At 42.9% G+C, this 25332-nt stretch overlaps 1 protein-coding gene across 1 annotated transcript in view; it reads right to left on the reverse strand.

Moving 5' to 3' along the window:
• RNF150 (ring finger protein 150) overlaps positions 1–25332 on the reverse strand; it is a 270616-nt gene that overhangs the window by 42027 nt on the left and 203257 nt on the right. The window contains exons 5-6 of the mRNA XM_078069256.1: positions 15793–15889; positions 8500–8710 (exon numbers count right to left, since the gene is read on the reverse strand). Coding sequence (XP_077925382.1) covers positions 8500–8710; positions 15793–15889 — 308 coding nt within the window. The remainder of the gene's footprint in view (positions 1–8499; positions 8711–15792; positions 15890–25332) is intronic.

A 25332-nucleotide genomic window follows, 5' to 3' on the forward strand; every position in this document is an offset into this window, starting at 1 on the left:
CGTCTTTCCAACCACTCATCTGACTCGAAGATGGGCAGATGCGGCATCTCCTAAGACCTCCTACAGTCTCAGAGAATGTGGCAGTGGGGAGGGAGCTGGGGGCACAGTTCCTTGCTAGTTGGCTTAGTGGCACTAGAAGGGGATGGGTAGCAAGAAGAGCTGGTAAGTGAGAATGCAAGATCTTGATTGAGCCTTTTCCAGTGGGACTTGGAAGGGTGCCAGGAGGGAGTCCAACTTTAATCATAGAGTTATGGAACTGGAGATGATTTTAGAAATCATCTGCTAGGGGTGCCTGGGTGGCTTAGTCAGTTAAGCATTCAACTTTTGATTTGGCTCAGGTTGTGATCTCATGGGTCATAGGACGGAGCCCCATGTCCAGCTCCGGGGTGTGTGCTTGAGGATTCTGTCTGCCCCTCCCCCTACTCACACACACTCTCTCTCTTCAATAAATAAATCTTTTTTTAAAGATTTTATTTATTTATTTGAGAGATAGAGTGAGAGAGAGAGATCACGAGCAGGGGGAGGGGTAGAGGGAAAAGCTGACTCCCCGCTGAGCAGGGACCAAGATTCAGGACTTGATCCCAGGACCCTGGGATCATGACCTGAGCTGAAGGCAGACGCTTAACTGACTGAGCCACCCAGGCACCCTAAAATAAATAAATCTTAAAAAAGAAAAATCATCTGCTAGTACAAGTGCCTTATTTGACAAGTGAGGAAATGAAAGTGCAAGGAAATGAAAGGGCAATGTGTAAAACTTGCCCAAGGTCACATAGCTAATTGGAGGCCAAATCAAGACTAAGGCCCAAATTTCCTGGCTTAAGCTAGTGGTATTTCCCTTATATCATCTTACCTCAAGTAGCTCCAGTAATGTCCTGGTAGCTGCATATTTTTTTTTTCCTGTACCACTGAATTTCATTTCTGAAATATTTTGACTTTTAGTACCCTGAGACTCTGAATTTTCAGAGCTAATTCTTATGTCATTCAAAAGGCATTCAGCTGTTCCTGCTTTCTTAATCTTTGAATAATGGAATTTCCTCATGATACGCTTTAGAATTGAAATGCAAAGAGAAATGTTATCCTATTTGCCCTCCATGCTACTCAAATATTGAAAAAGTACTGACCTGTCAATTGTGTTTCCTGCCATCAGCTGCCTCCTCCCGCTGAGATCCATGTTCAGTGTGACAATGTCTGGCAAAATGCAGGTCTGCTCAACAGCCCTTTCCCTAGCCCACTCTTGGAACAGCTGCTGAGCTGTGACACTTACCCAGAGCCAGACAGCCCTGGGAGAAATTCATCAAACTGGAGATGGTGCTCTCAACGAGTAACTTAGAACATCTGAGACAATCTCCCGGAAATGGATGGATTTGCTCTGCTGGCTGAGTTACTTTGTTTCAGGAAGACAGGTTTCTCCCGTGTGGATGGTGTGTGTCATGCCCAGGCTGAGTGCTCCAAGGGGCAATATATCTGTGGTCTAAATTGATTAATTCTCTCACAGGCTGTTTGTAAATCTACAGGTCCTCGATACTTCCTGTCAGAGGCACCAGATGTACAGGACAGGAAAACCCTGGCAGCCTGGTTCCGAGTGGGCTTTCTTGGATTGGCAAACGTTTTTAATCACGGAGAAATTTTTTTTTAAACAATTTTTTAAAAGATTTTATTTATTTGAGAGAGAGGGAGTGAGAGAGAGAATGAGCAGGGGGAGCAGCAGAGGGAGAGGGAGAAGCAGGCCCCCCACTAAGCAGGGAGCCCGATGTGGGACTCGATCCCAGGACGCTGAGCCGAAGGTAGACGCTCAACTGACTGAGCCACCCAGGCGCCCCAAGGAGAAATGTTATCGTGGAAAATCTGGTGGTTTGTGGATTGGACAGTTGCCGTGTGGGTCACTTGATGATCAAGGCATGTGCTTATCACAAAGATCTTTCCTCTTCAGAACAACTGTCTCTCTGCCGAAGCTCTCACTGAGCTGGTGAGCTGGATGGCTCAGAATCAAGGGGGTGATGTTGCTCCAGGAGCCTGGCACGTGATGAGACATGGCGATGACTGTGGGGAGCAGTATCACAATCTGCAAATGCTTTATTCTGTACAGAAGTAGTCCACCTGGGGCTTAACTATTTCCTGACGGAGCAATGACAGTGGGGTCTAAACTCCTAAATGGTTGGCTGATTCTGCTGCCTGCCACAGTGGAATAGTCCCATAAATCAAAGCCATCATCTTTCCGGGGCTAATGGGAATCTTATGGGCACCAAGGGAGATCATTTTCATTGCTGGTTCCAGCCAGCATATTTACCCAGAGTCAAGGGTAGCTACTTTGCCGTTTCAGGCTCTGATGCAGGTCACAAAAGCAGACGTGGCTACTCACTCTTGTCGTCTCTCATAAACAATGGAATACTTCACTTAGATGTGTTTATTTCTGGACGCACCAGTATATTTTGTAGTCACATAAAACCTGGAAATTGCTGCTTTGCAAATATAGCAGAGCGTAGTTGCACATTTGAAACAGAAATGTGATGCTCATGCCAACCCTCCCTTTTTTCTCTCAGTTGTCTCGACTCAGAGGTTCAAAACTGGGTTCCCTGGAAAATCCTCAATGTACAGTCTGTCTTGTTTTCACGCTTAGGCTGTGGTCAGAGCAAGGCTACGGGCATTTAAAACTTCTGAACATAGATGTCCTGAGTGCTTCACCAATTGCTCCTTAAATAGCAAACAAAGAACTTAAAAAAAAAATGAGTGAATGTCACCTCTGGCCTAATTTTAAGAGAATCTGTCTTTAGGAATGAAGAATCCTCACAGAAGCTTATACTGAGTCCCTCAAATCAGAGAAAGCGAATCATGCCAGAGACTATACACGAGTCTCTGAATGAACTTTTTGGAAGTTTTTCCCATAATTAGGATGGAGAATGTGTCTCTGGAGAGCTCCTGGGGATTGCAGGGGAGCTGTTGGCGGCTTTTTTCCTATAAATGGCGTTTTTTCCCGGGCTGCAGTTTCAGCTGTGTCTTAGCAATTATTTTTGTCTCATGAATGCATTTTGAAGAGTATGAGCATGTTTTTTGTTTTTTTTCCAAATAGGCTGACCTATCTCTAGGTTCTTTCCAAAGAGACCATAGTTTAGTTGCCCTCTGAGCTAAGAATATGGTCCCTCCAGTAAAGATCATCAGGATGTTCAGAAACTAATTCTTTTGCTCTCTCGTGGGACCCTTCCTGACTGTTTCTGCTGAAGAGGTGTGGACAGCCTCTCCCACCTCTACCCAGCACTCTGCTCCACATCCCACTGCTGGATGTATAATGGACATGAAGGGAAACCTGTTCTATGATTCTTGACTGCATCACCCATTTTGAGACAATAAAGAAGAGAGAGAAGGAGAGGAAGGTAGAGAAACTGGTAAAGAGATTGTCTGAGGAGAGACTACAGTGCTGCTAAATCTTACCCCTCTAGCAAAAGGGGTGGGGGGAGGACTACCTCCCACATCCCACACCCAAGCCCAGTGAGGGGTTACTATCAGGGCACCCTGGAGGGGATTCTGAACTATGTTCTTGTAGGTGGGACTCAGAGAGAACTGACTTCAGCCTTTGAAAGGCTAGAGCAGACTGTGGACGCAGGTCTCTTTCCTGCCTGGAGGGTAGAGAGAGGAGGCAGCTGGCCTCTGTGAGGTCAGAGGTCAGACACAGCTGCTGGTTGGTAGGGGAGTGTCAGGGCAGGTGATGTGTGGGGGTCCAGAGCTGGCCTGGGCTCAGCTTGGGCCCTATCCAAAAGGGCCTAGAGGGTAAGGGCACTTTAGCAGACAGCAGCTGGGAATGGACTGTGTGCATGCACTGGGGCGGCAGGGGGCCCTACAAGTAAGCGAGAGATCCACCTGTCTTGAGGCATGGGAATTACAAGGAAAAGGGCCCTGCAAAAAGTCTGTGTTTGGGACCTGAAGGAACTTCCAGAACAGTTACCTAGGAGTGAGCAGAAAATTCCTAGGCCTGCTGGAATTTTCACCCAGGGGAGGAGAATATTATACCCACTCAGTACATTTAACGTGGCACTGAGGCAAAAATAAAGGTGCATTTTAAACACATCACACATCATATTTGCTGAATACACTGGATGCACTATGCTTCCCCCAAGGATGAGAGTTGATAGAAAGTTAGCGAAGGAAGTCTCCCAGAGGAATCCCATACCACATTTCATTTCAAATGGCCGAGTACATAATAATTCATGCGTACCGCTTAACTTCTGTGAAATCTGAAGACCAGGTCTCCCAGCCACACACATTCTGGCATGTGCTCAAGAAGGTACAGGGGCAGCTTGGAGGTGTCTTGATTTGACCCATTTCCATGTCTCTTTCTAGCTGCTGGCTCCCTCCACCCCTCCCACCCTCCACTCTCCACCCTGTGGGCTGAATGCTGGCTTTTTCTAGTCGGAGGTAGAAGGAGTGGCAAGTGGGTATAACTGAGAAACAGTGCCAGAGAGCTGTGTAGTGCAGTGACTTCATAAAGTAAATGGGCAGCTTCCTCGAAAAACAAAGGGAAGGTTTCAGACCCTCCTGAGTGGATGTGGAGTGGCACTGAATGTTTCCACGGAGGAGTAATAGAGTCTTCTCCTTTTGTGTCTTTTTCTAGCTCCTGTCTGGAGTCTGCCAACACACAGAACTGTTTGTTTAGCTGTGTTTTTCTTTGATCCTCCGGAACTTTTTTCCTGGCTGAAGCAAATCGAAAAACTTGCAGCCTGGGCCTGGGGAGTCAGAAGGCAATGTCTGTTTGGGGTGCAATTAGGCATGGCCACAAGCAAAGATTGGTGAGGGACGTCTGCGCGTTCAGGCACACGACCCCTTGCACTAAGGTGCAGGAGAAACAGTGTGATTTGGGACTGCCATGTGAGGTTGTCAAAGGCAGAATATCAGAAACAGTCAAGATAATGCATATGAGCACGTCTTCCTCCCAAATGTCAGACTTGCAACAAGTTTGGATTTCCTTTGCTGTATAAACGTTTTTCTTTTTTTCCCTTTCCCGAGAACTGGAGATGATCCTTTAATGCCAGATTTTTCCATCTTCACGCTAAAGGCAATCTGTTCTACACTCCCCCCTTGAGTGCTGAAATGACTTCTACATGCATCTGATCGACCACACACCAACACCATTTGCCAGACAGGAGGAGCAGAGGTAGGGATGAGCATGCAAGGAGGGACGACACACATTTTTTATCTTTCTGAGATTTAGAAAAAATGGGGAAAAGGAATAAATAAATGAAAGAAGGGAGCAAGCTACTGTGTTTATTTTCTCCCCTTGTTCATCCTCGGAGCATAGCGTAGCTAAGCGTGGGGCTCTGAAGCCAGTTACTTTAATCTCTCTGTGTCTCCATTTCTTCATCAGTAAAATGACAATAAAAATAATATTTCCCTCATAGGGCTTAAAAAGGGGGCCGGTGCACAAGTGGTGTGATGTATTTGATAGCTATGGTTATTTCCTCATTATCTAGTAATTCCCTGGGTCTCTAGAGATGTGAGGTGGGAAAGGATAACATGAAGAAAAGTTAGGTCCAACCTCTACTGGGTTATTTATTTGTGATTCGCAGCAATATTGTATGCCAGCTACACTTAATTTTCCATCCACGTTATTTTTAGACAGCATTTGAGCTGGTTCTAACGGCATTGATGAGAATTTGAATCTTTTCACCCATTTATTCACACATCTGTGTTTGTTCATTTGTGGATTAGTTATTTGAGTTAGGGCACTAGGCAATTTACAAACCTGCATACAGCAAAGGATTTTCTCCTTAAGGAATCTATAGCCATTTGGTTAGGGATATAAACAATTAATACCTAATCAGAATGACTGGATTTGGAATATTCTATTAGATCCCAATAAATAAAACTAATCAGAAATAAATGGGCTAGGAACAACAGTTTGAGAATAAACTCAGTTTCTGTACTAAGAGACTGATCTCTCTAGCCATATTCCAGTATACCATCCCCATCTTCCGATTACAGAGGTGGCCTCAGACCTCTCTTATTTCCTCATATTTCCCACTATCTTCCTCTATAATGACCTGGCATTTTTCCTTCTGTTGATCAGGAGCACCCTGCTTCAAGATTAGATTGGACACGTCTACTGAATGCCTGCCATGGCCTAAATACCCTATTTTAGGCAAAAACAGTTTCGAGATTACGAAGTACATGGGTGCGGACCATGATCCCATATTTCATTTTTGGATGTATTTTAGCCCACAAGTGATGCCTTTCCATTTGGCATCTGGGCTTTATGGAGATGTGTGAAGTACGTATCCACTTTCAAGAATAAGGACTCTCACAGGGGACATATTTTCTCTTGAAAATGAAATAATATTTTATGACAAGGAAAATGATCCATTTTTGATTGGGTTCTTTTTACGGGCTTGAGAAAAGCTATGCCTTCAGTGTTTTCGAACAGAAGTTTATCAGGCCTCCCAATATACTTCACTGAGACAATGAGCAGTGAAATGTCCGATGGGAAGCAAAGATGTCAATAAATGGAAAAATTACGGGACAGCCTTGGACTCTGAAAAGGGAACTTATCATCTGATCTGCATCAGCCACTTTTCTGGGCCACGACTGTCTCATGCCAAAAATTAGAAGTTTATCAGGGTATAGATGAAATTACTTTTAAGGTTCTTCTATCCCCAAAATGACTAGGATTCTAGGTCTATGCTCTTTGGTATGGGGGCCACTAGCCACATGCAGCTCCTCAGCCCCTGCAGTGCGGCTAGTTCAAACTGACATGTGCTGTAAATGTAAAACACACACCAGATTTTGAGGCGTTAATACAAAAGAAAGAATGCAAAATATTTTGAGTATATTGGGTTAAATAAAATCAATCATTAAAATGAACTTAACCTATGTTTTTTACTGTGACTACAGAAAATTTCAAATGACATATGTGACTTACAGTATATTAATACTGGACAGCACCACCCTAGGCCTTCAAAACAAAGGGATCGGAATTCATCTTTAAGGACTTGCAGTGTTTAAAGGTCATTGTTTCAATGTTGAGGTCGTTAATGCCTCTAAAAGTCAAGTTTTCAAAGTCAAAATTCTTACCCACCCAAAACTAATAAACGGTGTGGGGGCAGATATTTGCCACCAAGTTCCTCTTGAAGTTACTTTTTTTTTTTTTTAAAGATTTTATTTATTTGGCAGAGAGAGAGACACACACAGCGAGAGAGGGAACACAAGCAGGGGGAGTGGGAGAGGGAGAAGCAGGCTTCCCGTGGAGCAGGGAGCCCGATGCGGGGCTCGATCCCAGGACCCCGGGAACATGACCTGAGCCGAAGGCAGACACTTAACGACTGAGCCACCCAGGCGCCCCTTGAAGTTACTTTCTGTTGAGGACCTATGGCAGTTCTACAGTTATAATATTCCACATTCAACGCCTATGATAATGTCTCAATTATCCCATAAGAGATTATCAGGAAATATACCAAAATGTTAAGAGTGATAATTTCCAGGTGGGGTACTGAGTGATTTTTGCATTCTTTTTTATTCTTCATGTTTCTATCTTTCAACAGTAAGGTCTATTAGTTTCTTCATCAGAAAAAAGCATATCTTTACATTTCAGCCTGAATAATTTTTATAAATTCTACAAATATCGCAAATATATAAAAAAGAGACCAATTTAAAAAGAAATAGCCCCAAAGGCTTTAATCTGCTTTTCTCCATTTCCAAATTTTCTGTGTGAATAGGTTACTTCTATCAAGAGAAATAATACACCTTATTTTAACATCTCAATATCCACCCACCCTTTAAACCTTAAACCGAAGTTCATTTGCATGCTGGTTTTCTTAGAACTCCCAAAGCTTTTCTCTCTCCTGTATAAGACTAAAGAGCAAATGCTTTAGGTTTTAGCTTCAATCTTGAATGCTAACACAGCTATTTAATATTTTTATAACTACCATCAACTAGAGCTGGGGTTAGAGTATATGCAGAGGATGGGGCAGAAATCCAGAAGATAGTTGAATATGCCGCCGTGTACAGGGGCACAGGCTGGACTGTAAAAACACCCACCTACAGGAATACCACTGACATCTGAGGCCTGCAGCCACAGGGGAGAGCACCGTCCTGCATGCAGCCCAGGCCAGCTTGCACAGACATAGGCACACTCTCTCTCAAACACACACACACACACACACACTCACACTCACACAGAGTGAGCAGGGTTGTGCCCTAGCCCAGTCCTGCTAAGCATCCCCTGCAGTTGCTTTTTTCACTCGCTCTTCACCACACCAGAGCCAGCGCCCTACCCACTTCAGGTACCACGGGGTACGACATGCTGTCGTGTGCGGGCAGGCAAGATGCACAGCCAGGTCTGCTGTCTACCCTGCTGCCTTTGGAAAGCGCTGGGCTTCTAAAGGCCTTGCTGGGTACAACTGGCAACGGCATATACTCAATTCACTTGTTTTCTTCTTGAGGAAAAGTGTCTTTTTCTAATTCCTATGTGGCGACAATCCTGTGGACTATGGCGCTTCTAAGCAGAGCAGAACTTACTGTTAGTAGTAAAGATGACTTCTCCTTCCTGCGGGGTGGGGTCTGTATCCAGGACCACCTGCAAGGCTCCCACCGTCCGGACAGCAGGGTCCAGAGTGACTGAACTTTCATTTACAGTCGTGTCGCTCGCGCCTGTGATCTGGTTGGTGGGTGGGCCTCCCAGAGATCCCTCGAAGTCGGTGGGCAAGTCATCCATGCAGTCGGCGTTGGGCTGATATGAACAGAAAAGGATCTGCCCTTAGTGTCTGTCATCAAGTTAGAGATGAAATGTTTATAGCCTGTCTTCTGTCTCAATGGAAAACCAAGTTCTTTACTGTCTTCCTCCTGAATCGCTTAAAAAAATTTTCCATTATAGTTTCTGTAATTAACATGAAAACAGCTTCCAAAATTTCCTTTTCAAGGGTTCCATTCAGATCTAGATATAACATTTTAATTCCAGGAGAAGCAACATTCATATATTAATATAATACTTGGGGGGGGGGACATGGCATTTATTTATAATGATAGCCCTTCCTTATATATAGTGTTTACTCCTCATACAGGAAGTAGCTGACTGACAGCAGATAATTAGCCCCAAAGACCCATGCATTGTTTGCAAACGCACTGATGACATGAGAGTAGGGATGGGGCACAGAATCTGACTCATGGTGAACTGTTTAGTAGAGATACACGCAAAAGCACAGGGTGAGGCTATTTTTGTTGTGGTGGTTAAACATGAGCCAAAGCCAGCTGTAAAAAATAACCTATTTACTTAACATGCAAATTGATCATGCGTTTGTCAAATCCTCTAAATGAAAATTTTAGAATCCTAAAACTAGATGGTGATGCCATCTAGTTTAACGATCCACTCATTGCAAGACTTCCCCTCCCTCCAGGCCCCTATCCTCAAATCTCTGACAGCCTCACTTGAATAACATAAAAATGGGGAGCTCTCAGCTTGGCAAGGAGCCTGTCTTGGCTACTTTGTTAGACTGTTCTATCATTGGGCAAAATCTTACCGTTGCAAGTTTTTCTCTTTGGTCTTAGTTCTGCCGTTTGAAATTATATTGAATATATTTATATGTCTTCCACAAACAGCTTTTAAAATGATTTTCAGTTGTTATGCCTCCAAAATTATTTTAAAAAGATGGTGTTGCAGAGATACGGTCTTGTGAAATCTTAAGAACAGCTATGAATTAAATTTTTTTTTTGCTTGATCTAACCATCAACATTGCCTTGAATGATGGTAATTACGTGGTTTTGCACTCTCAAAGGGTGCAGATCAGGACAGGTAGGATTAGGTGAGGAAAATTCTGGATTGGCACTGATTGAATTAACATCACAATGACTACACTGTGCTCAAAGTTCCCCCAAAGGGAAAATCTATAACTCATGGGCTCACTGGGAGCACAAAGCAAGAAACCCAAAGCAGGGGACTCTCGTCCTAACTTTCCACTCTTAAACCAGTCTCCCAAACTCCACACTTGCGTTTCCAATAGTCAGGTGGAAATTTCCATCAATCTCATAAAAACCCTCAAATTCAGCTCATTTCTTCTCTCTCTGTATTTTCTTTTTGTTTCACCTTCTTCATCTCTATTGGAAGTGAGCCAATTCACTGAAACTCAAGTTATCAAAAGTCAGTTCACTGAATGACCAACCCACCATATTTACTAAACTTAGAGATCATAACACTGGACATGAGCAGGTATGTTACGAATTTTCTCCCCTCATTACTAGCCTCCCTATTTCCTTACAGTTTCCTCCCTGGTATATTCCATTCTCTTACTTTCTCACCGGAGCACTCTTTAAAAAAAAACAAAAAAAGTGGGGCCCTGGGTGGCTCAGTTTGTTAAGCCTCTGCCTTCAGCTCAGGTCATGATCCTGGAGTCCCGGGATGGAGGCCCAGGATCGAGTCCCGCGTTGGGCTCCCTGCTCAGCGGGGAGTCGGCTTCTCCCTCTGACCCTCTCCCCTATCGTGCTTTCTCTCTCTCACTCTCTCTCTCAAATAAATAAATAAAATGTTAAAAAAAACAAAAAAAAGGTATGTTCTTCTTTTCTCTTAAAGAATGAATTATAAGCTCCTTAGTGGGGCAAAACAAGGTCTCTAAACCCTTACCCCAGCCAGCTTTTCTGGCCTCACCTCAGCCTTTGGAAAACACAGACCCTATATTCGCTATCTCAGTGCTTCAGCTTATGCTGTTCCTCTGCTCAGCCCCAGTCACCCCCACCCCCTTTCTTATCCCCAGGTCTCCAACTAACTGTGGTGAACCCCTAACCATCCTTCAATTCCCAGGCCAAATGTCACCTTTTCTTTTTTTTTTTTTTTTTTAATATTTTATTTATTTATTTGACAGAGAGAGAGAGCACAAGCAGGGGGAGCAACAGAGGGAGAGGGAGAAGCAGGCTCCCCACAGAGCAGGGGGAGCCCGACGTGGGACTCGATCCCAGGACCCTGCGACCATGACCTGAGCCGAAGGCAGTCGCTCAACCGAGCCACCCAGGTGCCCCCCATATGTCACCTTTTCTAAGTAGTGTCCCCTCCCAGGTAGCATCTTTGATATTGTGACACTGTGTAGGCATTTTTCTCCCTGTTACGGTTTATTTGTAATTATGCTTGTCTTTGTCTCACTCTACTAGTCCACAAGCTTTCTTTCCCCCCAGTTTTATTCAGATATAATTGACATGTAACACTGTGGTAGTTTAGACAACAGGATGATTTGATACACACATATATACTGGAAAATGATTAACACATAAGTTTAGTCAATATCCATTAGCCCATATAGTTACAAGTTTGTTCCTGTGATGAGAAATTTTAAGATCTACTCTCTTAGCAACTTTCAAATATACAATACAGGATTGTTACCATGCTGTGCCTTATATCCCCAGGATTTATTTATCTTATAATTTGACCACCTTCACCCATTTCACCCCCACCACAACCCCCGGCCTCTGGCAACTACCAGTCTGTTCTCTGTTTCTATGAGCTCAGTTTTTAGATTCCACATATAAATGAGACATGAGCTTTTAAAGTGAAGTCACTACATTATATTGATCTTAAATTCCAAACCCTCATACAGTGTCTGTCAATTATTAGGTGCTCAGTAAATACCAATTTGAATATATTTTTTAAAAATATTTTATTTATTTATTTGACAGAGAAAGACACAGAGAGAGAGGGAACACAAGCAGGGGGAGTGGGAGAGGGAGAAGCAGGCTTCCCACTGAGCAGGGAGCCCGATGCGGGGCTTGATCCCAGGACCCTGGGATCATGACCTGAGCCCAAGGCAGACGCTTAACGACTGAGCCACCCAGGCGCCCCTCAGTTTGAATATTTTATCTGAGTTTCAGTTTACTACTATGAGAAGCTGGGAATGTTAGTATTTGCCCTAGATCAATGAAGGGAGGATTTGAGAAAATGTTTTTAAAAACTGTCAAGTTCTATGCGGAGGTAAGGTATGCTATTCAAGGGTAGCAGATTATGCCACCCCAAAGTGTGCTGCTGGCATAACGATTATTTTGAGTTAAACACAGTCGAGAAGAAGCAGATAAAGACATATTATCTGCCTTCCTCCCATCTGCCTAAAAGTAGGGCATAAATTTGTAAAGGTGGCCTCCCTCCTTGTACCAGGAAGAGAACATCCTTATAAACAGAGTCTGGGAGTTGACGCCAAAATGGATCTGTAATAACACACCTTACTACCATGCCCTTATCTGCCATTAGTTTCCCTCATATACGTACTTTCCCACAATTTGCTGCCCTAGAAACTCAAGGTCTTTTCCTTTGTTTTGTCGCTTCTCTAAAAATTTGTTCTTTCATGAAGATGCTCTATATGTCCAAGTTCTGACCACCCCTTTGAGTTACTCATCCCTACACACTCCCATGTGCACGGGCAATGCACATGTGAATAAATGTCTGGTTGTTTTAGTAATCTTTTGCTAGTCTCATTTCCAGGACCCCAGTCAGAGAACCTAGGAGGGTAGAAGGGGAAAAACATGTTTTTTTCTTCCCCTACAGTATATAAAAACACTTAAAAGCAAAACCAATTTTGTGTGGGGTGTCAGGAAAGAAAAGATTTCATGAAGAGAATACTGCGCTGGTTGGTCTCTCATCCATAAGCATCTGAATACAGTCACAGATGCAATAACAACTGACCTTTTTTTCAAAATGTTGACTTCACTTGTTGATATCGTTCCTTTGTTTTACCTCTTTTCTTTTTTTTTTTTTTTTTTAAAAGTTATTAATTTCAATGCAGAGTATTCTCTTTTACTTTGTGGACTAGTAGGAACCGTATTATATCTTTAACAGGAGGGAAAAACAGAAAGAGCTAATTAGCTCCATGAGACTGTTAACGGTGGTACACCTGAATAATTTGGCTTAGGTGTAACATTTAATAGACCACAACTCAGAGAAACTCACAATTTATATCCACGCTAAGTGGTTCGTCAAATAAAAGAATATTTTGAAAGAAACCCAATTTATAGACCTCTACGAGAAATTACAGTCATAATGTTTCGCAGAGATGTCAAATGCCAGCTGCAAGTGAATACGGCACAGGTGTTCAAATTCAGGTGAGCACGGGGAAACTCCTCATATAAACCAATCTCTAAACAGTCAGGAACTTGGGAATACCGCAGCTACGTGGGATTTCTGTTCAATAGCTATCATGCTATTCGTATCAGGACAACAGTGACAGGAGAAGGTGTTTGCTTCAGCTTCCAGCTTTCGACTTACATGGATTTGCCTTAGAGCACAGGGGCGCACAAGGATACTCAGTTAAAGACAACCAAACCAAAACCAAAACCAAGCCAAAAAAACCTTCCACCTGTATCTGGAGACAATTTAGTTGACCAAGATTACAACTGAGGCCTTGGTGAGCGGGCACTGTTCAAAGGAGGACCAGACTGAATTTCATAAATATGATTCTGTGACTGGCAGCCTTCAGACTCTGAAGTTCAACAATGCCACAGACATTTATTGAGAACTTGGCATATGAAAGGGAAACAGAGGTAAGCACCAACAGGCACTAATTTTTAGAGACTGACAAGCTCTTTTCAATTTTCCTTAAGAACGGAATACAAAGAATTTAGAAAAATTAGAAAACAATCTCTGTAAGCAGCATACAAAGGGTTTCAGTTAGCTATAGGAAGTATTTACTAATTGAGAAGGCTGTGAGCTTGTCCAGTGGCATGGAAAGTTATACGAATGCCAAAAAAAATCATCTTTTTGGTATAGTTTAGGCATGGTGCTACCCAATGGTGAAGTATGGAGTGGAACAACATCCCAAATTCCTCCCAGATCCAGACTTCAGTATCATCCTCTAGAACAAAACCAGAAAAGCCTTGGGGAGGCAAGAGGGTAGCCAGTTGCCTTGGTGCTTCTTGAGAAGTAGCACACGTGCCTTCTTCCTGGAGGATGTTCTGTTCTCTGGGTCGAGCTCAGATGCATGTCATGTTCCTGTTCAGCTGGCCTTTATGAATCCTTGGTCAAATCCCAAAGATGCTACCCATGTTTATTTTTCTGGAAGTCAAGTGTGCTAAGTAAAATCCTATCCTCCATACTTGGTGAGCATGGAACCATGAACAAAACGCCCAACTGCTAGAAGTGAAAATGCTATTAATTTTGGAAATAAGCACAAAGGCCACCCAATAATTCTGTTTTTTAAAACAGTATCTGTATTCTCAACTCATTCTCAATAGCTTCTGGAGAAGTCATACCTCCTCTGGAAAAGCCTGAAGTCAAATGCTATTTAGTACAAAATTTAACTACCTAAGTGGTGGTTTGATTTCATTGTCCTGACCAAGAAGCACTGGGATTGATAATCGGGAGCTTCGAGAATATCCTGCAGAATAGGAACTGGAACAAATACTGTGACTGTCTACCTTTCATTGTAAGTATTCTAAAGATGTTGGAGACTAAAGACAACATACACATACGCAGGCACACACTACCTACATTTCCCCCCTCCCCCGTATGAATCAGTTGCAGCCAGAAATGTGAGAAGTGCACACCCTGACTTCAACTTTCTAAGCTCCCAATATCTGGTAGAGAGGTTGGGTTCTTACTAATATTTCATGTTCACTGTAATTGATTTTCACCTTGAATGCATTATGCATTTACAACTCTGGTCTGAAAATTTAATGCTTTGCCTTTATAAAATCTCGCTCAAAGCGATAGTCACATGAGCTGATTTGTGTTTGGTGTATCAACCATGAAAAACAGCATGCAGCTGGTGTGGACGCAGCTGGTACGGGGCAGAAAATTCAGCCAATGCATGACCTCAGAATGCTTCAGATGTGCCCTCTCCAACAGAGCCACTCTGATAGTCCTAGGATAATTAGCCCTTTGGCATGAAAGGAAACCTTTGCTATCTGGTCCTTTCTTCTTCAGTGATATCTGGGGACCCTTAACATTCTCTTTATTCTCTGCCATTAGTAGGGAGAAGTGACAACAGAGAGGCTGCGGCAGAGTGGAGGGGACAGGGAGGAGGCTGGGCTCCGCATCCTGTTTGTCTAGCTGCTTTTAGACAGCGCCCGTGTTTTTCTCACTTCTCTGTGAGCCCTCGGATTTGGTGGCCTGGCTTGCTTCCTGCCCTCCCTGCTGCGGCTGGTGTCTCACCAACCACCAGCTGTGGGCTTCGCTCTAATACGGTCCTGGGAAAGTCCTTCCCTGGAGCAGCGAGCCAGCCAGCTGGTGGGGTTCACTTTGCACTGGGGGAGAGACTCAATTTTATAAACACATAACCGAGGGCACCAGCGGGATGGCAGTGCTGGAATTAAGGGGCTCTGGCTCTGCTTTCCTGTTCACTCGAGGTCTCTGCGGAGACCTGAGTTGAGCAGAGGCTCTGGGCCAGATTCCCAGTGGCTGGCTTTGCCTCCCCTTGTTCAGAAGAGTTTCTTTCCCGGGAAAGCTAGGTGTAAGGCAGCCTCAGAAAGCGTGGCATGCAGATGTCCTTGCAGACAGCGCATGAGTAATGTATAGGAGGCGAGCAATGGGCAACTGGGCCATCTAGTCTCTGCTCTGGCCTCCCTGCGCTCACAGCCTGGAACCCAGATGAGAAGCTGACGAGCTGCAGAAGCAGCATCTCGGGTCACAGGCATGGATGCGGTGAGAGGGTTGTGATGTTGCCCGGCTGAGAGAAAGTGAGAGGAGAAATGTTCTCAGACATGGGCGTTTTCTCGGGGCCTCATCGGATGACACCCCTGCTGTGCAGGTGAAGGGTCAGAGAAAATCCACGTGTGCTGTTTTCTCCCTGCTTTGGGGGTAATGCAGAAAGACACACATTATGATGCTGTAGGCTGGGCTGTGCTTACCGGGATCCCTAGGGCTTTAAGAATGTTCATCTTGCACATGGGACAGGTGCGATGGTCTAGAAGCCAGGGGTCAACACAGGACTTGTGGAAAAGATGCCTGCAATGAGAACCATACATCTTAGAGTGGCGGTAACTGCAGAGAACGACCTAGTCCACCACAGCCCAGAGACTTGCCCAAGGTCACTCGACTGTTCAGAAACAGAGCCAAGACTCAAACCTCCGTCTCCTAGTTCCTGGGCTAGTGAGCTTCCTCTTATACCCTGTGCTGATACAGTCAAATTTTGTCTGGATCCCAGGACTGTCCTCTGATTCACAACTGAGTCTTCCAAGTTTCAGAAAATGTAGAGAATGTAGACACAGAGAGATTATTCTCTTTCTCAATAGGAAGAACGCTTAGCGGGCAAGAATGTAAGTGGGGAGGCCTGCACAGACCTTTGAGGATATAACTCGAGAGAGGCTACTTGCAAATAAACCCAAAGTTTCTTTCCTCCGGTCAGAAGACAACTGCAAAATAAAGGCCTGTTTCCATTAATATTTGGGCGCTCACACAGAAGGGCGGAAGCGCTCTTGGAAGCATTTAACGACACAGATGCCATTCTACGTTGTGATGGCCGCTGGCTGCTGAAGCAGAAGCCGGGGTGAACGGCCCTGTACCCTTTACTATGTGTACAGCTGACGCGCTCACCGCCCCTGCCGCTCTCGTGCGCCGGGCCCGCGAGCCTTCCCTGCGTGCCAGCAGAAGCGGGGCGCTCAGGAGGGGCAGGAGGGGGGCCTCCTAACTGACCTTTCACTCAACGTGGCTCTCAGGGGCCCAAGAGATCATCAGGGGCTGCTGGAGTCAGAAGCTTTTCTTCTCACTCCCGACCACAGGCAGAAGCAGACAGAACTTCCTGCCTGGGGCAAGAAGAGAGGGAATGGTCGGCCTGAAGTATGAAGGCTTCGCAGGACATCCTGTCCACGCCTGACCTCGTCCTCAGTGCGGCACTATTCCTGGAATACGTTTACTCTCTGTCTCTCACCTTTGCCTTCTTTTGTTCTAACAGTTCTAACCGTTTTCTTTGTGATAGGGGGCTTTTGGCTCAGATGCTTCAGAGGGACCCCTAAAGTAGGGAAGAGGGCGGGAAGGGCCAGCTTTTATTTTTTTTAATTTTTAAAAAATTTTTAAAGATTTTATTTATTTATTTGACAGAGAGAGACAAAGCGAGAGAGGGAACACAAGCAGGGGGAGTGGGAGAGGGAGAAGCAGGCTTCCCGCCGGGCAGGGAGCCCGATGCGGGGCTTGATCCCAGGATCCTGGGATCATGACCTGAGCCGAAGGCAGACGCTTAACGACTGAGCCACCCAGGTGCCCAAGGGCCAGCTTTTAAATGGAAATTGGGGAGAAACCCACGTGCTGAGGCTGGGGTTAGCTGTATGTATGCTGGATCGGATTAGACTGGCAATTGGAACAGGAGAGTAGCAACCTGCATGTGTCATCATGTTCCCAGATGATCGTCTGAAATGCCTGCAGATTTATTCCTTGGAAGCTACATATCACACTCATTTGTTCCTCTCTCCATACATTCATCCAACAAGTAATCAACGCCAAGGATTGGGCTCAACACTGGGAATCAGCATGGTAGTGATTTGGCTCCTTCCCTTCGGGAGTGCAACAGGAGGAGCAGATGTTAATAAAATAACAGAAATAAACGACTTAATGACAACAGTGCTAAGTACTGCATTAGAAGAACACGGAGTTTGGGGAGGCTTCTAATTGGGAGATTCATCATCTCATTGCGGTACTCAGGGAAGATCTTTCTGATCAAGTGCAAAGCAAACACTCGAGGGCCACATGGATGGATGTTTGTTATCCGCATGAAGGGGAGGGGAGAAGAAGGAGGGTGTTCTGGGCAGAATGATCGACTGGCACCAGAGCCCTAAGCTGGGTACTGGCAGAAGTGAGGGAGGGACTAAAGTGGAATGAACCCCCTCCCCCCGAAGCAGTATGGACCTCCCTACGTTCAGGCTCTGCATTCAGGGAGCAAGCTCTGAATCCGAACTTGCTCACCAAATGGCGTTCCTTCCGGGAAAAATGTTGAACATCACGATCCTTCTGACTGTTCTGGGGAGGCAGCCTCTGCTGGGTCTCCCGCACACGTGCTGGCGTCAGGGAGGGCCAGTCAGCAGCTGTCTGAGCTTCAGTAAGTCTCTTACTATCCCCAAGCTTCAGGTACCCCATTTGTAAGCTGGAGATACACCTACTCATGCAGAGAGGTCTTCCCAGAGTCTCCAAGCCACAAAAGCTGATAATTGTTCTCGAACACCCCGGGTCATTCCTCTCTATGCACTGGTCATTCTGACGTCTCTGTGATGGTAAGTTTTGTGGGTCACCTTGGCTAGGCTATAGAGCCCAGGCATTCAATCAAACCCTAGTCTAGGGGAATGTCATAGATCTGGTTAACATCTACAATCAGTTGACTTTAAACTTTAAATAAAGATTATTCTAAACAATCTAGGTGGGCCTTATCCAATCAGGTAAAGGCCATAAGAACAAAACTGAGGCTTCCTGAGGAAGCAGAAATTCTGCCTCCAGTCGGCAGCATCAGATTCTGCTCGAGTTCCTAGCCTGTAGGCCTGCCCTACAGATTCCTGACTTGCCAGCCCTATAATCATGTAGCCAATTTCTTGAAAAATCAATGCCTTGAAAACTCTCATATATATATATTATATATATATATAATATATATATATGATATATACATATATATACATATAATATGGTGGGATACAGTGGGATTCTTTGGAGAACACTGACCAATATATCCTCCAATGAGAATATAAGGTCCATGAGAGCAAAATCCTCATTTGCCTAATCACTGTTATATCCCCAGCCTCTAGAATAGTTCCTGGTACAAAGGTGATGCTCAAGAAATATTTGCTATATGACTGGATACTTATCCAAAGACCTGGTACTCCTCACTGCCTACGCACGGTCATCAAGCCACGTGGCCTCCTCCAAGCTAAATCTCTTCCACATGCTCTGCTTCACTTCTATTCTCAATGCTTTTCCCTCACGCCTAATCTTGTTAATGGTCTATATTATTAAAATAACATCTCAACTGCTCTCCATGCCACCAGCTTTTCCTGTTCTTTTCATCCCACTCATCCTTGCCAGATTTATCTTCCTAAAATACAGTACTAGTTGCGTCACCCTCTTGTTCCATTCTGTTCTGTGCTAGGAGTTGGGTACAAAGATGAATAAGACAAGTCCCTCCACCAATATGCAGGAGCATAGTGCTTCAGTGGGTCCCTGTGAACTGCAAAAGAAAGGCCACTGAAGAGCCACACTCCTGGATCCACTGCTTTCTGGCTATTTGGTCTTGGGCAAGTCTTAACATCTCCAAGACTCAGTTGCTCACCTGTGAAATATTCTTCAAAGTATGGAGTTTGCAAGTGAATGAGTCCATGTGTATGCGTGTGTGTGTGTGTATGTGTGTGTGTGTGTTGGGGCAGGGGAATAAATAATGACCACAAAACTTAAAACATAACTCCTGGCCCTTCTTAATTGCAAGCTACCATTAATATTATTAATACCACTGTACTGCATCTTGTTTTTAGAATCTGTGTTATTACTCTGATTGCTACTCTTTAGAATATACTTTTAACATTTTAACAAGTAAAGGCCAATTTTAAAAAAATCAAAGGGAGGGGGCACCTGGGTGGCTCAGTTGGTTGGGTGTCTGCCTTCGGCTCAGGTCATGATCCCAGGGTCCTGGGATCGAGCCCTGCATCGGGCTCCCTGCTCGGCGGGAGTCTGCTTCTCCCTTTCCTTCCCGCTCATTCTCTCTCTCGCTCTCTCTCTCTCTCAAATAAATAAATAAAATCTTTAAAAAAGAAAATCAAAGGGAGAACTAGGGCAAAAACTACAAGTGCTAAAGTGACACATAGGGTGATCATGCTGATTATTAACTAACATTCATTTACTTCTAGCACCATATTTCTTGTGTGGACCATCAAATATGAAGACTATATCTTTATAATTGGGATTGCAAAACAATTTTTCCCTCCCCAGTGGAAAGAAAAATAAAAGTTACTAGACTAAATAAATAAACAAAGAGATAGGGAAAGAATCCGGCCTTTAGTGAGATGGACCAATGGTTGAGTAAACATCTCTACAGCAAAGTCAATCTCAACTCATCCTGTTTGTACGATTCACAGCACAGCACTGTTCCTTCCCATGTTTTAACAAAGGCTGCGTGAGAAAGTCCATACTGAGGAACAATGGGACAAGACATTCTGTCTCTTAACAATTCTGGCAAACTGGAAATACAACAGAGGATTGACCAAAACTCTGCTCCCTCTTTAGTCATCCAAGGGAAGCAAACGTTTAAGAAAAAGTTCTTCAAACACCTGACAAAAGATGATGCTGACAACTGCATAATGATGCTGAGCTGATTATGAGTAATAAGTCCTCACCTTTTTTTTTTTTAGCAGTAATGAGCCCGCTAAGCTTGTTTTCCCATTTATTAATTCTTGTTTTCTGTTGTCCTTTTGCCTGTATGTGTGATACTCTCTCCAGTTAAATGGCATTTTTTTTCTCCATCTGGAGGAAGAATGGAGCCCTTCTGGCCTTTCTATCTCATTCATTTTTGTAGGCTTTGTCAGACCCTGTCACCCTGACATTGACATTAAAATTCTGTGTCTTTCCTTTTAGCACCAACACAAGCTGTTTCATTCCCCTCAGCGAAATGGTTATCAAAGAACATGAGTCATTTGGGGACCCAGGCAACATTAACTATTTAAATAGGATATATCTAGTGCTTCTATGGGTAGTCAGGATATTTCTTCAGAACCTCAGAATCTTATCTGTAAAGTTGTCAATGAAGTCAGAGTTTTTAAATTAATAAACACAAATTTAATTTAATTAATAAATATCTACTGGTTACTGAATGCCTACGATGTACCAGGCATGTTATATACATTATTAATTCATAACAGCTCTATGAGGTAGAAATTATCATTCCCTTTTTATGGAGGAGTAAGCTGAAGCTCATCAAAATAAGTTCAATTATCCAAAGAGCTAGTAAGCTGCTGAGCTAGGGCTCAAACCCAGTCCTATAGTCAGTGGTTTTACCTAATTCTGCACTCTACCATCCTCCTTCCCCTACTGACATGGATGGGGGGTTGGGGTGGGGGGTGGGGTGGAGGAATTCAAATTGTTATTCTTTCCCAAATTGTTTTTGTGGTTCAGTTTCAAGAAGGCAGTATCTTAGTTACACGGGTTGGGGATCAGGTGAAACCAAATGGAAAAGGGATCTGCCTTAAGCGTATTCACTTGGCTACAGAAGGAAAAAGCTGTCAAACATTGGCCTCAGCAAGACTATACTGAGCTATTAGTTTGCTTGATTTATTTGGGAAGAGGGTAACACCGGCTTCTACACGCTTTGTACTCTTCCCATTCTCCACTCTCAACAGATGTGATAAATGTTGAGTTGTCACGCTCTATCACCTTTCCATAAGATTTTCATATTTGAATTATGAAGTACCAGAGAAAGTCATACCCAACTTTTTTTCAGGGCTCTTCTTGACATGGTCTGGTTTCCCTTTCTTGCTTTAGCTTTCTAAAATAAAAACATGATACCACTCTGCAGACTTGAAATGCTTCAGCTGCTCCCCACCACCTCCCTATAGCACAAAGTCAGGATGCATGAACACAGAGCACACAGAAGGCTCACCCAATCTGGCACCTGTCACATCCTCTGTTACGCCCCCACATTTACCCCACACTTTCACCATAACTCTGGATGCCCTTCTCGTTTTTCCCCACCTGGTGTGTCAAATCTTGCTCATATTTCAAGTCATAGCTCAGATATCCCTTCTCTTTTCTGAACAGCCCATCCCTTTTCTCGAAACTCTGCCAAGGAGAGTTAGTTTTTGTTCCTTTTTGCCCTATTGTGTTTTCCAACGTATGTTGCAGTAGCTGAGTATGTGTTCTGAATTTCAGAGTTTCACCACCACTCCTTAGCTTTGTGACCTTGAGTAAGTAATTTAACTTGCGTGTGTTTCAGTTTTCTCTTTCGTTTTTTTATGACAATATCCTTTAATTGGTATAACAACGCTCTAAAATGATACTGTTTCTGATAATCCTTCAGAGGGCTGTTATTACAATCAAAGGACAAAGGACATAAAGAAGAACAAATGAAGCCCAAAGCCCAAAGTTAGTAGACCAAAGGAAATAACAAAGATTAGAGCAGAAATAAATGAAATAGAGACTAAAAGGATAATAAAGAAGATAAATGAAATTAAGAGCTGGTCTTTGAAAAGATAAACAAAATTGACAAGCCTTTAGCTGGACACCAAGAAAAACAGGGAGAGGACTAAAAATGAGAAATGAAAGAAATGTTACAACTCATACCACAGAAATACAAAGGCTCATAAGAAACCACTATGAACAATTTCATGCCAACAAATTGGGCAACCTAGAAGAAATGGACACATTTTCAGAAACATACAATCTACAAGAGTGAATAATGATGAAGTAGGAAATCTGAACAGACCAATTACTAGCAAGGAGATTGAATCAGTAATAAAAAATTTCCCAACAAATAAAAGTCCAAGACCAGATGGCTTCACTGGTGCAATGTACCAGGCATTCAAAGAAAAATTAATACCAATCCTTCTTAAACTCTCCCAGAAAATAGAAAAGGAAGGAACTCTCCCACACTCATTTTATAAGGCCAGCACTGCCCTGATACCAAAACTAAAGAAGGACACCACAAAAAAAAATAAGTAAGCCAATAACCCCTAATGAACATAGATGCCAAAATCCTCAACAAAATATTAGAAAAGCAAATTCAAAAATACATATCACACACCACGATCAAGTGGGATTTAGTCTAAGGAGACAAGGATGGTTCAACACCCACAAATCAGTATGTTATACCACATTATCAAAATGAAGGATATAAATCTTATGATCATCTCAATGGATGCAGAAAAAGCATCTGACAAAATTCAACATCCATTTATGATAAAAACTCTCAACAAAGAAGGTACAGAGGAAAGGTACCTCAATATAATAAAGACCATATATGACAAACCCACAGCTAACATTATACTCAACACAGTGAAAAGCTGATAGCATTTCCTCTAAGATCAGGAAAAAGACATGGATGTCCACTCTTACCACTTTTATTTGACACAGTATTGAAGTCCTAGACAGAACGATTAGGCAAGAAAAATAATGGCATCGAAAGTGGAAAGGAAGAAGTAAAACCATCACTATTTGCAGGTGACATGATATTATACATAGAAAAATCCTAAAGATTCCATCAAAACTGTTAGAATAAATGAATTCAGTAAAGTTGCAGGACACAAAATCAATACACAAAAATCAGTTGCATTTCTATATACTAATAGTGAACTGTTAGAAAGAGAAATTAAGAAAACAATCCCGTTTATAATTACATCAAAAAATACCTAGAAATAAATTTAATCAAGGAGGTGAAAAACCTGTACACTGAAAATTATAAGGCATGGATGACAGTAACTGAAGACACAAATAAACAGAAAGATATTCTGTGCTCATAGATTGGAAGAATTCAATATTGTTAAAAACCCACACTATGCAAAGCAATCTACAGATTCAGTACAATCCCTATTAAAATTCCATTGTCAATTTTCAAAGAGATAGAACAAATAATCCCCAAATTTATATGGATCCACAGACACAAAACCCCAAAGAGCCAAAGCAATCTTGAAAAAGAACAAAGCTGGAAGCACCAAGCTCTCTGATTTCAAATTATATTACAAAGCTATAATAATTGAAACAGTATGGTATTGGCATGAAAACAGACACACATAGATCAGTGGAACAAAATAGAGAGCCCAGACATAAACCCATGCAGATATGGTTAATTAATTTATGACAAAGAAGAGAAGAATACACAATGGGGAAAGTGCAGTCTCTGCAATAAATAGTGTTAGGAAAACTGGACAGCCAAAGAATGAGAAGTATACCCCTAGCTTACACCACACACAAAAATTAACTCAAAATGGATTAAAGACTTAAACATAAGACCTGAAGCCATAAACTCCTATAAGAAAACACAGGCAGTAAGCTCCTTGACATAAGGCTTGGCAATGATTTTTTGAACCTGACACCAAAGGCAAAAGCAACAAAAGCAAAAATAAACAAGTAGGAAAAAATAAACAAGTGAGATGATATCAAACTAAAAAAAGCTTCTACAGAACAAGGGCAACCTCAACAAAATAAAAAGGCAACCTACTGAATGGGAGAAGATATTTGCAAGTCATGTATCTGATAAGGGCCTAATATCCAAAATAGATAAAGATTTCATACAACCTGACAGCAAAACATAATCCAATGAAAACATGGGCTGAAGATCTGAATAGATACTTTTCTAAAGAAGACATACAGATGCCCAACAAATACATGAAAGGATGCTCAACATCACTGATCATTAGAGATATCCAAATTGAAACCACAATGAGACATCACCTCACACCTGTTAAGATGGCTTTTTTCAAAAATACAAGATGTAGCAAATGTTGGAGAGGATGTGGAGAAAAGGGAATGAGCATGCACTGCTGGTGGACATGTAGACTGCTGCAGCCACTGTGGAAGACAGTATGGAGGTTCGTCAAAAGATTAAAAATAGAACTATTGCATGATCTAAGAATTCCACTTCTGGGTATTTATCCGAAGAAAACAAGAACATGAACTCAAAAAGATATCTGCCCCTCCATATTCCTTGCAGCATTATTTATAATAGCCAACATATGGGAACAACCTAAGTGTCCATCAATGGACGAATGGATAAAGAAATGTGTACACACACACATTTTCTCTCTCATACACAATGGAATATATTACTAAGCCATGAAAAGAAGGAAATCTCACCATTTGTGACAACATAGATGAACACGGAGGGCATTAGACTAAGTTAAATAAGTCAGAGAAAGATAAATACTTTATGATCTCTCTTGTATGTGAAGTCTAAAAACAAAGACAACAACAACAACAACAAAAGCAATATACAGAGAACAGATTGCTAGTTGCTGGTGGTGGGTGGGAGAAATGGGTGAGGAGGTTAAAAGGTAAAAAGAAAGAAAGGAAAAAAGATAGTTTTGGTACTGCTTAGCTAATACTATTCCAATGAACTGAAAACCGCTGATTACATGTTGATCTTATATCCAGATATCTTAAAATTGTTTTATTTGTTCTAATACATTTTCACAAATGTATAATTACTGTTGATGAAAGAATATTCCTTGCTGATATTTTTGTCCAAACTGAATTTAAGACTTCAGATAAATGTCTTAAAACACTTGCAAATGTGGGGCTCCTGGGTGGCTCAGTCAGTTAAGCGTTGGACTCTTGGTTTCGGCTCAGGTCACGATCTCAGGGTCGTGAGATTGAGTCCTGTTTCAGGCTCCACTCAGCACAGAGTCTACTGGAGGATTCTCTCCCTCTTCCTCTGCCACTTCTCCTCTCCCTTCCCTGCTCACACTTGTGTGTTCTCTCTCTCAACTAAATGA

This window comes from Halichoerus grypus, chromosome 3, assembly GCF_964656455.1.
Source record: "Halichoerus grypus chromosome 3, mHalGry1.hap1.1, whole genome shotgun sequence".
In the NCBI taxonomy this organism is placed as follows: domain Eukaryota; kingdom Metazoa; phylum Chordata; class Mammalia; order Carnivora; family Phocidae; genus Halichoerus; species Halichoerus grypus.